Below are 13,640 nucleotides of genomic sequence, written 5' to 3'. Positions count from 1 at the left end.
TAATAAATAAAGCATTGGCCGATATTCGAGTTTTAATATATTAGAGAAAATAAGAGGTACATCATTACGATAGTTGCAGCACATGCACGAGTTTAAATTAAACATTATTGCCTTTCTCAAATAAAAATATACATCTGTTTTTCTTTTACTACTTAATATTGTTATTATTTACCAAATCTATACTAGAAGTTGATAATGAACCACGTATTTGAGATTGCTCTCTTTCTAAATTTTTTGTAATTTTCTTTTAAAATAAACAAATTCAGAGTACTGGATCTACAGTTTTATATTTAATTAATAAAAATATTTATATTTATCTGGTGCAAATATCAGTCTGTCTAAGTTCCATACAATATTGGCCCACACACTATATTGCATATCTCAGTCCATGCCCAGATTACCTCAATGTTAGCCTATTTTAAAATAATTTATCCAAAATGGAGTAGAAGTAAAAAAAAAAAAAAAAAACAAAACAAAAAACAAAAAACAAATTCCTAGTAAAGAGACACCAAACTGCAGAATCAGATAGTCTTCAAATAATTGAATTTTGAAATTGATCATTCATCCATTATTTTTAAATGTTGAATGTGAAATGTTTTATAAAAGTGTGTCTACTATTTAATAGGATAAAGATTAAAGAGGAACAAAAGTAACACATTTCAAAGATACTGGGTCCATTCTCCTTTGCCCACTCTATGGCGAATATCAAAATATTCTCTTTCCAAAGTCACACGCTTTACATGTAATAATAAGAAAACTCACGCGGTAAAAGATAGAAAAATAAAATATTTACTGGTACGATACATCCTCTGATTTAGTTTTAGAAGTAATATATTTTCAGTAAAATTCAGTTGGATATTGATCTGATGAAAATGAAATTTTTTACTTACGATTTCTGACAAAATTAAAGAAGAAACAAAAATATACGGTTTTTTTATTATTAATTTAAGGGTAATTAAGCTAAGTAGCCTCCTGAAAATAGCCAATTTATTTTTAGCCAACGTTCTGTAAATAAGTGGTAAATAGCCAAGAGGATTTATTTACAACAAAAATTGGCCGAGACTACCCTTCCATTTTCCCGCTCACTATCTTCCGGGTCATTAATACGTGATCAGCTGTAATATTTGGATATTAATGCACGCGAAAATCGAGGAGTAATTAAAACCATCAGCTGCGTTCACATTAACACGCAACCGCTCAAAAAAATTGTTTAAAAAAAAAAGAGATGCCCAAAAATCGCAGAGAAGAAACTGCTCAAATTTGAACCGGAAAAAAGATTCAACACCTTTATTTACAATCGAAATCGAAACCCAGAGAAGAAATACAGCGACGACGAAGAAGAACGAACACGGATTAGTAAATAAATCAAAAATACGATTTGTATCGGTCTTGTTTTACTGCTCTTCAGGAAAAAAAAAAAAAAAAAGAAGAGAGATTTGGCCGCCATCAATGCCGAGCCCGAGCACCCCCCTCCTCTCTCTCTCTCATCGTCATCGTCTCCTTCATCTCCTTCTCCTATCTTCTTTTTCATTCCTTGCGCGCCATCAATGGCCGAGACCGAGCACCACTCGCACGTGTTCCAGCCGAGAAAAAGAGGACAGCCACGAGCCGCCGAGGATGCCGGACCGAGAGGAGACATCGGGAAATGACGCGTAGAGCACCGGAGAGTTGATGGCACAGCCATAAATCGTCCTCCTCTCCGCGATCTGCGTCCAAAGTCCCGATCTGCGACACCGCAAATAACAGTTTTTTTTTTTCCTGGTTGTTCATAGAAAACATATTTACAGTATATCCGTGTAAATAAGAAGCATATTTACAGTATATTCATTGTAAATACACAACATATTAACAATATATTCATTGTAAATAAGAAGCATATTTACAGTATATTTGAACTGAAAAAAAATTCTGGAAATATTTTGAGCACGAAAATTCTGGAAATTATGAATATATGGAAGACAAAATAATATCAATAAATGAAGAATATATTTACAGAGTTTAACCACGAAAATAGATATTAATTACCTAAAGTCAACGCTAAAAACTTCCAAAAACATAACAATAAATGGGCTATTAATTTTCAAAATCTGCAGGAAATTTCAAATTTCAAATTTGAAAACTTCCCTATTCGGTTTCTGCGAATTAAATAAGGGCAAAAGTGTAAATCTAATTTAATTAATAAGCTGCCACGTAAGCAATATGGCTATTTACAGCATATTAACGAAAGGTTGGCCAATTTTAAATTGTTACACTTTCCGTGGCTTAAGCAGCCAATTATTTGTTAATTTAATCCTTCCATTAGACCAGTTTGATTCCTATAATTTTATTCGACGATTAGTGACTAACTTTCATGGTGGTCTAGTTATCGCATGTGATATCAGATTTAACAAAAAAATAAAAATAAAATAACAATACCATCCTCTTGAATTTATGGAAATAACACGAATAGGCATTCAGTTTTCACTAGTGATCATGACAAACTACTCGTGCAGACTTTAGATTTGTGGCAACAGTTTTTCCTCATTGATATACAAATGTATAGTTTGTTCTCATTTCTCAAGTGTAATTTAGAATGATTATAATATTGGTCATGATAGAATTGTATATTGCATTTTGGGCCTTGAATTTCTTATTAACAATCACCTCTTTAAATTATTATTATTATTTTTTTTTTTTGTCAAATGTACTATCATGTAACATGTGATAATTGCATTTTTCGAAATAACATGTGATAATTTAATACATCGAAGTTAGTTACGGAAACTATAGTCTATCTATTACACGTTCGAGTACATATCTAACGTTGGCGTATTAAATTATAGCATGCTACTTCGAAAATTTTATTTATTTAAAAATTTAAAATGTGTGCAATATTTTTGGGAATTAATGACATTTTTTGTCCCTCGTCTTGGACCTCTTTAACACCTTGGTCCCTGATTAAAAAACTCTGCAGTCTTGGCCTATTATGATAGTCATTTTTTCACTTTCAGTCCTTCTGTTAAAAAAACCGTCAAAACAGATGAAAAATGGATCATGTGCGTATCACGTGCCTTTTAAATGAGAACAAAATCGTAATTTAATAATAAATTAAAAAACAAATCATATTACAATTAAAATTAATAAAATAAAAAATAATAGTTAAAAAAAATAAAAATATCTTCTTCTTCTCCCCTCTCTCTCGCGCTGCAGAGAAATTTGTTGCAGAGAAATTAACGATCGATTTTTTTTTTCTTTTCCGTTGGTCAGACGTTTTACTATGACCTTGAGATTACTCCAACAGTCCCAAAGAGAATTGAAACGGACGGAGATTCACAAGATCTTATCGTATTAAACCAAAGTAAGACATGAAGACCATCTCAAAGTATAGTAACATTACAACACCAAGGAACTTGAAAAAGCTGAGAACTCTCATTACAACCTCAAGCATTCTATCAATACCAACTAGAAATCAATTATTGATCGCTGTCCATGAACAATCACTTTGAAACTCATTAAAACTACTTCACTGGAATATTATCTTACTCGGGTTTCTCGAACAATCCTTGCAATTTCCACTACCAGCGATTCGGTCTGAATCCGAACAACGCCTTGCTTTCAGACCCCACAAATAAATGACTCGCGTTTCTCTAATCCCATCACCATTCCAAACCCCACAAATAAATCTCAGAAAAAAAAAGTCAAAACCAATCAGTCAAAAGTCTCTCATTCCCTTTTTTCCTTTATATAATCCAAAAGCTCCGGGACTTCTTTCACATAAGGCGCGACGAACCTCTTCAAAAAACATCTTCTCTGTACAACAACCCAACACCCAAATCCGAACCGGGCTCTTTATCAGACCCCTCGACGAGAGAGCGCGAAGAACAGAACACCTCAGCCTCACTCTTTTCAAGCTGTAAAGCAGCACGGTCGGGGATTTCGCCAGCTCACCGGGCTCCAAACCCATATCCCCCACGAAAAATCCCATACTCGCCGCGATCTTATCCAAAGACAAGAACATACAACGCGGGTCCAATTTGAAGGTCGTCGATAACTCTTCCTCGGACCAACCCCACTTCTTGTACGCCTCGACTTTTCTCTCCCACCTCGACTCTCTCCTACCGAGGAGTATCGCGGCCGTGGCTTCGGCGAACTTGTTGTTCGAAGCGTCGAAACCCATCTCTTTGGCTTCTTTTCTGATCAGACTTTAAAAATCGATATTTTTTTTTTGTTTATATTTATAAAATTAATCAGTGAAATAATACAATTAATTGTCAATAAAGTTTTTCAATTATTTATTTATCTATTAACAATAATTAGGAAGTATAATAGTTAAGGGTATTATGATAATTTCCTTTTTTTTGTTTTGCACGTGAGAATTTTCAGTCAATTTTAACAACAATGCTAACAGAATGACTGAAAGTGAAAAAATGACTATCATAATGGGCCAAGACTGCAGAGTTTTTTAATCAGGGATCAAGGTGTTAAAGAGGTCCAAGACGAGGGACCAAAAATGTCATTAATTTTATTTTTGGAGGAAAAGATATATATAAAATATTATAAGACTCACTTTACTGAAATTAATAAAACAGTCTTCGATAAAAAGTAGTAAAAAATTCAGATCACATATAAAAATAAAAATAAAAGTAAAGCAACGGAGAACGGAAAACGTGAAACGAGTTTGAAAAACTTGAAACTTGAAAGAAAGAAGCATATAGACGAATCTCGGGGTAGTGTGTTTTTCCACACCACTTTATTACATATTATATTAATAAAAATAAAAATTCTAAAATTCCAGTTTGTGCTTCCTAAAGAGAGAGCTGTAAAACAATTACGACCCAGCGACTTTAAGCTTTTACAGATTCGCACACATAATGGCTTCTTTTCCTTTCCCACATTCCCATCTCCACTTTCCCCATCGCCTCTGCACCGTCACCGCCGTCGATCGAGTCAGCAAATAACGATGGGCTATCTCTCCTGCAACGCCGAGTCAGCGATCGCCACGTGCGCCTCCGTCGACACCTGGCCGCGCGGCGGCGGCGGAGAGAGGACCGTGAGGGAGTTCAGCCGCGACGAGCTCTCCGCCGCGACGAAGGGCTTCTCGGCCGAGAGCTTCCTCGGGAAAGGGAGCCACGGGAGGGTCTACAAGGCCGTCCTCGACGGCGGAAGACTCACCGCCGCCGTGAAAGTCTCCCGCCACCCCTCGTCGTCGGAGAACGAGGCGGCGATCCTCTCGCGCCTGCGGCACCCGCGCCTCGTCAACCTCCTCGGGACGTCGTCGTCGTCGGGGCGGGGCCCCATCGTGGTGGAGTTCATGCCGAACGGGTCGCTCCACGAGATTCTCCACGAGAGCCCGAACCTCCCCGGGTGGGCCCGGAGGGTCCGGTTCGGGCTGCAAGTGGCGAAAGCCGTGGCGGCTCTCCACGCGGCCGAGCCGCCGGTGATCCACCGCGACATCAAATCCTCCAACGTCCTTATCGACTCCCGCGGCAAAGCGAGGCTCGGAGATTTCGGCCTCGCCCTGCAGCTACAACCAGGCACCAAACCGGTTAGGAGCAAGAAAAAGAAAAAAGCTTCTATAGTCCCCTCAATTTATTTATTTATTTTTATTAATTTTGTGTATTTTTAATTTTTTTACTCGTATAATTTACAAATCAACTCCTCTAGACTTTTTCTCGAGTATTAGTTCCCAAATTTAAAGATAATCTAGCAACGTAGGTAATTTTAAACGTAGTTTTAAGGATGTAATTCAGCCATTTACAATAATAAACGATTAGAAAATATCGAAAATACTCGTATACAACATAAATCATAGAAACCAACTAGCCAACGTTTCAGCCTGCCCAAACTTATCGCGTGCAACTAATTGGATTAGGAAAAAGGAAGGAAAATATTATGAAATAAAGGGGATCAAGTTAACATATATTAAAGTTGTATTATTTAATTGCGATTAAAACGTTGACTACATGTTTATGTTTAACCGATTTTAATAAAAGTTAACATAGTAATTTATCAAATGATTAATAAAGTCACGTCACCATTTATGATTACATTTGAAACTTAAATGACACGTTAGCTAAATTGTAATACTAGGCATTTCAAAATAGGTTAATCCGTGTAATTTTTCCTAACTTAAAAATTCATAACTTCGTCCCCGCATGCAATGCAGGGCGACGCCAGAGTCCCGCCGGCGGGGACGCTCGGGTACTTAGACCCGAGCTACCTCGCGCCCGCGGACTTGACACCGAAGAGCGACGTCTTCAGTTTTGGTGTACTTTTATTAGAGCTCATCAGCGGAAGGCACGCCATCGACGTCGCGTACAGCCCGCCGTCTTTGCTCGACTGGGCGGCGCCCTTCATCCGCCGCCGCGAGTACTCCCGGATATGCGACGCCCGCATCGGGGCGCCGCCGGACCCTTCCCTCGCCGCCGCGCTCGCGACCGTCGCCGCCCGATGCGTCCGCTCCGCCGCCGAGAAGCGGCCGGCGATGTCCGACGTGGTCCGGTCGCTTTCCGAGATTCGCGCCGGCGGCGTGCCGATGACGTGGCGGGATCTCCGCTGCCGCGGGGGATCTGTTGCGGAGCCGGTTGTCGTCACGCGCGGTACACGTCCGGTGGCGGTGAAGATGGGGATCGGAAAGTTGGTGATTAGGTTAGATGAGAAAGTGGGTACAGAGACATGTGGTATTATTGAGAAGCCTCTGGTTTCCATTTCTGACAACAACGATGCTCACTGAGTCAACTTTCAACGACTCTGTCGTCTTTTTGTTTTCACACTTCTTTCTTGAATTGCATATGCTATGTAATATATTTTTTTTTTCCTTGATAAAAGAATTGGTTTATGCCTTTATGTCTACGTATTAATTCATTTTATTTAATCTCTAAACATTTACCAATTTGTTATGATTCATGATGTCTGGTATTTGTATATATTTTTCAAGTGTTCAACCCTCATTACTGATTTAATGATTTACTGTTTCGGTGGTGGGAAGGAATTATCAAAAGTGTATATGAGGAATGCTTTTACTTTCTTTTTTCTTGTGTGTAAATATTGCACTCGTGTCGTAACCGGTACAAATTGAAATTTTGTTTCGTTCCGTCTAAATTCGCATGTTTAGAAGAAAAAAAAAACAATAATTAGAATCTCATATAAGTATCAAAACTCTGTTCAGGTACTATTTACTGAACATATGATTCGGTATTGTTCAAATATAATTTTTTTCTTCTGATTATAAGAGTATGCTTTAATATTTTTTTTTTTCCACGAACAGTATTGAAATTGATTGGAGCCGAGTCTACTATTTCAATTTGACCAAAGTTCTGGTACTGTTCGGATCTGAAGATTCCGAATCATTTGGAACCAAAATTCCGGTAGTCTTCAAGGAAATAGAACAAATCACTTTCGTGCACAGTATCAGAACAAAATATTTTTCCGATTTGAAATTTTTCATAATTTTTTTTTTAAATATTGAACATATTTTAGTTTTTAAATTTTTTATATGAACAATGCGAGAACGATAAGTTCCATCCCAACCGATTTAATCACTTTTAGAATGTAACATTATATTTTGTTAAGGATAGAAGTTTCAACTTGGATGGAACAAATTTTTATTATGTTTGAATGCCCAAATATTGAGTGGTGGGAGAGAATGAAAAAATGGTCTTACTGATTATTGTTGTATCTCAAACGAATATAATAAATAATTTCTTATTAGAAACATGCATAGTTGAAAATTTTAATTAAATAAAATTGTTCTAAATTCTAGGAGCATTTCAAATGCTAACTCTATTTTGGGGTGATTTATTCCACTATATATGATGGACGTTTTTATACAAAGTCTTAATTGTGCTCTAATTAGTACTTTTAGTTTAATTTATTATACTTTTGTTATTTACTAGTTATATGTTTAATCATAGATATACCATTTGGGTCATTATTTTTGTACTTAACTTCCCATCTCTTCTTTATCCAATACATACTTGGGGCATAAAAAAATGGCTAACACCAAACACAATAAATGTTCAAACTAGCACAATGAATCGTTAAATCACATTGTTAAAATTATTAAACATTCCGTTACTTTTATTAACCATTACATTTAATAATATACTAACCATTCCATGCTAATCTTTGTATCATTGAATCCCATGTAATCCATAAGTTGTAGAAACAATGTGCTAAACAACATATTAAATAAAAAAAACATCGGTAATCGTATTAACTATTTTGGGTAATAACAATAACAGTTACAATCAATAATATTAATCATTACGAAAATGTGAGAGACAAATACTTTGTAAAATATTTAGAGTAAAAAATTTGAGAAAGATTTTGTTTGGTAGTTAACTCAAAAAGTTTTTGTTTTTTATTTTCTAATTTTTGTAGTTGTATTGAAAAATTATTTTGCAGTTGTTTTCAAAAAGCTGTTTGGTACAGTTTTCATTTTTGTTTTTGAGAAAGTGAAAAAACTGAAAAAAGTGTTTGGTACAGTTTTCATTTTTGTTTTTGAAAAAATGAAAAGAGAAGATGAGGAAAAGGAGAAGAGAAGAGAAGAAATTTTTTTCCAAAAACACATTTTATTTGTTTTCAGTTTTCTTTACTTTTTTACAAAACAACTTCAAAATTTTTTAAAATTTTTTTTTCTGAAAACACATTTTCCAGTTTTGTTTCCTATTTTCACTTCTTGAAAACTCAAAAACAGTTTTTGAGTTGATAACCAAACATACCAGTCTACTTATGTTTTTTTTTTTTTTTTTTTTACGTTCGGACAGCTTAAAATAATGCCCAATAAAAATATTTTAAAGCCCGACTCATCCGCGACTTCGGAGATCGTGACCAATCCGAGTTTAGCCTCGGGGCCGCGAGGCACCCTTCTCCTTCACAAAAATCATAACTATTATCGATGACGTAACGGATCTTCGATGATATGATGAGCCCTCGAAATTTTTTCCACTAATACGATGTTTGAATTTTATGTGGATTATGAACCTTTTTTTTTTTTTTTTTTTTTTCAGGTACAAATTTGCTTGTTTGATTTATAGTTGAGTAAATTTAGTTCTTAAATTTACGTAAGCAGTTTTTTTAATTTAATATATGATAATCAATACTCACGTGGAGTTAATAAGATTATAAGACTAAAGTTTAGTAATTAATTACTAGAGTTTTGTAGTAACTAGTCACGTACAAACTTAAATTTTGATAAATAACTAACGTCTTGTTAGTTTTGTAAAATAAACATCATAAAATAACGGTATACAAAATAACTGAAATATAACATAAATTAATAGAAATTAATTTTGGCACTCAGACACAGTGACTATATTTGAAACGTTGGCTAGATAACGATATTAACGTTTCAAATAGCCTAATCTGTTATATATTTATGATTTTATTTTAAATCATAGAATGTTATATAAAATTAAAATTTAAGAATAGTAAAAAAAATAAGGTATTGTTTGGCAGAAAATAGAAAAAAACGAGAGATTATTAAAAAAAATATATTTATTTTTTGTAATTTTTTCTTAAAAAAAAAATAGTTTAATTTCCTACGACTAAACATGTCCTTATGGTCATACTCATAACCTTGGAATTAATATTGAGTGTGGCAATTCGGGTCACGTGTCGTGTTCGTGTCGTGTCCTATTCGTTTTCATGTATTTTTTGACAGACCCAAACCCGACCCATTTATTAATCGTGTCTAGGAGCAAAACCCAAATCCGGCCCACTATGTTTTTGCCAAACCCAGACCCAACCCATTAAGACTCATTTATTAATCGTGTCTTAATGGACCATGTAACCCACGAACCCACTTAGACCCACAAACCCATTTAGACCACTAAACCCGTTTGAACACGTGAATCGGTTTAGTCCCTTACACATGTTTATTTCAAAATATAAAAATTCTCTAAATCAAATTAATTAAAAAATTAGTCATAATAAGTAATTAATAAAAATACTCCATATAATCAACTAAGCCACCAACATAATATTTGTAATACAAAAGAGAAGTTCAAACACAATCTTTCAAAAAGCAATGTATCTCCAACAGATCATTAACTAGAGATTATTCTATGTAAAGTGGATACACTTCACTTATAATTTGTATTGTATATAATATTTATTCTTATAATTTAATTTGATAGTTGTTTTTAATATTTTAACTGGGTCATTACGGGTTTGATCGTGTTTACCCATTTAATATTCGTGTCTAATCGGGTCCCAATGGGTTGTCGTGTTCGTGTCGTGTTCACCCGCTATTTAATCGTGTTAATCGTGTTCGACACGGATGGATCCAGATCCATTTAAGGTCGACCCAAACTCATTTAAACCGTGTCGTAACCGTGCCGTGTCTCGTGTCCGGCCCAAATTGCCACCCATTTACCGACCTGTTTAAAAGAAACATGTACCCGTGACCTGTCACACAAGCAAATTCACTGACCAAATCATTGAAATCAACTAATCCATGCGGCAAAAACGAGGTAACCCAATTCTTCCGAGTCAGACCCGATCCGTATAATTTTTTATGTCGAAATCTTAACAATTACAAATATAATATAAGATATATTTATTTGATTTATTTAATGGATCTCAGAAGACTTCATATAAGAAACAAACGATATTAAAATGAATATTGATACGAAATAATAAAAGAATAATCTTTATTTATATATATTGTTTACAAGAGGCGAAGTGCCGAACTCAAGTTGGCGAACTCAACAAATGACCTAGAGAATTTGAATAATAAATAATTATGTAACGTAGGTTTGTGTGTGCGAAAATGAATACAGCATCCATTATTTATAAGCGAAGAAAGGATCATCCATTGGACACGTGTTGATCAGCTCATTCTCGCCACATCGCAGACTGGTCAAGTCTTAGATCTGATCTCCTCGGCGAGATTGCGGGTTGACCACGACTTTGTTACTTGGCTAGGTCAGCACGAGCGAACTGGATGACTCCTTTGTGAATTGGGCTTGGGCCTTTTCTCCTCGAGCCGGACTGGACCACTTATTGGGCCTTTGGTCGAATCGAAGCCCAATAAATAAATAAATAATAATAAATTTATTTTTTATACCCCCACACCTTGCTCCTCTCTTCTCCGGCGAGGAATCGGTGATTTCTCCTTCTCTTCCTTCTCATCCCTCATTCTCTCTCGGGTTCTCTCTCTTTCTCACTTTTGCGTTTTCTTTTCCTCCATTTAGTCTGAAGGTTTGTAATTTTTTTTCCTTGGTCAAGTGGGATGACATGGAAGAAGGAGCTTCACTAGCTCGGATGATGTGGCTACTATGTGTCACTCAGTCCCAACTATGCCATGCAATCATTGTCCTTAATTTTTTTTATTATTCTAACCCCTCAGCCACACTTATTTTTGCTGCGGATAGATCCTTAATAATTAAAATTTTGCATTTTGTGTATTTAAATAATTAAAAATACTCTTGAAAATAAACCGAGAAGGTTCTCATTAATTCTCGTTATCTTGAATATATTTAAATAATTTCGGAAATTTATTTTACTCTCGAGATTTCTCAATCTCCGGGTATTTACCGAATAATTTTATTCCAAAAATTAAAAATAATATCGAGTTTACCTCGAATATTCTTATTCCGAAATTTTGTCAACCTTAAATATTATTCTTCCAATTCAAGATATTTAAAATCTTAAGGACATCTCATTGACAACAAGAAATTGATCCACGGTAAAACTCGTTCATTTTACTCAAATTCACAAACCGAGCGTTTACAAAAGTTCATATTTTACAAATACTGTGATTTATTGACACGGATATCAATAAAAAATACCATATTGACGCTATGCTCTTAAAGAACTATCATCGAGGGACTTTGTTTACGGCGGTAGCAATTGATGCAAATGAACAATGTTTTCCCCTCGCCTTCGGTGTTGGAGACTCTGAATCGAATGAGTTATGGTTGGATATTTTGAACACGTTAAAGGCAGCGATAGAGGATAGGACACGTCAGGTCTTTATATCCGACAGGTTCAATGGAATATGTAATGTCGTGACCAAGGTTTTTCCAAATTTGGCACATGGGTATTGTGCACATCATCTTTATGGCAACGTGAAGAACAATTTCAAGGGTCTCACCAAGATTTTCAACTGTGAGTTTTACTGTGCAGGAAAGACATATAATCGTATGGAATTTGAAAAGTATATGCGCATGATTGACCGGGAAAATATTGAAATTCAACAATACCTTGTGAATGAAGTAGGACATAAGAAATGGGCTCGTTACTACATTACCAATACAAGGTACTCAATCACGAATTCAAATAATGCCGAGGCTATGAATGTCATGGACTCCAAAACTAGAGATTTTCCAATTTCGAAATTGATTGATTGGTTGAGAGAGAGAATGCAAAAGTGGTTCTACAAACGGAGATAATTAGCAACGACATCAACGAATGTACTTACTCTAAAATATCAAAAGCGAATGAATGACTTTCATGTACTTTCTACATTAATGATGGTAAGTTCACTATACACTCATGTTTAATATCCTGATTGAATATGAATAAATACATTTTTTTTCAAGAACTAATTATGACTTTTTATTGACATTAATAGCAATAAGTTCAAATGTTTATTGACATTAATATCAATAAATAAATCACAGTATCATATAATTTTTCCAGAACTCAATGTGACTTTTTATTGACATTAATAGCAATAAGTTCAAATGTTTTTTGACACTAATATCAATAAATAAATCATAGTATCATATTATTTTTCGAGAAATCACTGTGACTTTTTATTGACATTAATAGCAATAAGTTCAAATGTTTGTTGACATTAATATTAATAAATAAATCACAATATCATATTGTTGTTCAAGAACTCACTGTGAATACTTGTTTATTGTAGGTGAGATCTTCTGTTGTTTTTGAGTTTAAGGTTTTAGATAAAGATGGAGAGAGATGGGTGTGAATTTGCAACATAAAACATGCTCGTGCTTAGAATTTCAAACAGATAGTTTTGTATGCGCTCGTGCAATTGCGGCATGTCATATTCGTAACTTTTCATCTGTGGACTTTTGTTCTGCCTATTATACCACTGAGTGAGTACTGGAAATGATGTTATTTAGGTGTCATCCACCCCCATGGAAGTGTTAAAGCATGAGACATTCTTGAGGTCAAACAAATCACATTACTTCCTTCACACTTCAACATTCGTCTGGCGGGTAGACCTAAGAAGAGAAAGATACTATCCCAAGGTGAAGTGTATAGTGGGCATAAATGTAGCAGGTGCGGTAAAGACAAAATAGGAAGACATGTGACGATCATATTCATTTGTTTCAGAGAAGCAGTCGTTGAAAAAATTGTAATTTTGTAATTTTAAATATGATGTAATACTTTATAATTATAGATGTCGATTTCTATGAATCTTAAATTTGTGTACTTCTCTTTATCATAGATTCATAAATTTGTCTAGTTCTCTTTGACAAAGATGTCAACAAATCACCCGTTTTGTTTATATATCTGTCAATAAATCTCTGGTTTTACTAACTAATATGTCAATAAATCATTGGCTTTATTGATAAAGATGTCAATAAAACCCTAGTTTTATTGACAAAAATATCAACAAATTACCAGTTTTATTGTTAAATATGTCAATAAATCTTTAATTTTATTGACAAAGATGTCAATAA

At 34.9% G+C, this 13,640-nt stretch overlaps 3 protein-coding genes across 3 annotated transcripts; 2 read left to right on the top strand and 1 right to left on the bottom strand.

Annotated features, from left to right (window-relative positions):
- Positions 1-3,691: 3,691 nt before the first annotated feature.
- Positions 3,692-4,156, bottom strand: LOC149384373 (uncharacterized). The gene has a single exon (XM_089628028.1). It carries the CDS (start codon positions 4,154-4,156, stop codon positions 3,692-3,694), a length of 465 nt encoding a protein of 154 aa, XP_089484154.1.
- A 566-nt stretch (positions 4,157-4,722) lies between these two features.
- On the top strand, positions 4,723-6,956 carry LOC149384372 (serine/threonine-protein kinase-like protein At1g28390). Its single transcript, XM_089627620.1, has 2 exons — positions 4,723-5,524; positions 6,146-6,956. Exons 1-2 carry the CDS (start codon positions 4,940-4,942, stop codon positions 6,710-6,712), a joined length of 1,152 nt encoding a protein of 383 aa, XP_089483746.1. The 5' UTR covers positions 4,723-4,939; the 3' UTR covers positions 6,713-6,956.
- Positions 6,957-11,786: 4,830 nt separating this feature from the next.
- Positions 11,787-12,377, top strand: LOC149384371 (uncharacterized). The gene has a single exon (XM_089628027.1). It carries the CDS (start codon positions 11,787-11,789, stop codon positions 12,375-12,377), a length of 591 nt encoding a protein of 196 aa, XP_089484153.1.
- The last annotated feature ends 1,263 nt before the right edge of the window (positions 12,378-13,640 follow it).

The sequence above is a fragment of the Urtica dioica genome, chromosome 10, assembly GCF_054948205.1.
Source record: "Urtica dioica subsp. dioica isolate 48M chromosome 10, U.dioica_male_clone48M_v1_H2, whole genome shotgun sequence".
Lineage (NCBI taxonomy): Eukaryota > Viridiplantae > Streptophyta > Magnoliopsida > Rosales > Urticaceae > Urtica > Urtica dioica.
This window is presented reverse-complemented; position numbering and strand designations above follow the sequence as displayed.

Bases quoted from the DNA above. Each gene is read 5' to 3' on its own strand.
- LOC149384373 (XM_089628028.1), bottom strand. From the start codon at position 4,156: ATGGGTTTCGACGCTTCGAACAACAAGTTCGCCGAAGCCACGGCCGCG.
- LOC149384372 (XM_089627620.1), top strand. From the start codon at position 4,940: ATGGGCTATCTCTCCTGCAACGCCGAGTCAGCGATCGCCACGTGCGCC. The intron at 5,525-6,145 runs GTTAGGAGCAAG...CATGCAATGCAG, and splicing joins TACAACCAGGCACCAAACCG to GGCGACGCCAGAGTCCCGCC.
- LOC149384371 (XM_089628027.1), top strand. From the start codon at position 11,787: ATGCTCTTAAAGAACTATCATCGAGGGACTTTGTTTACGGCGGTAGCA.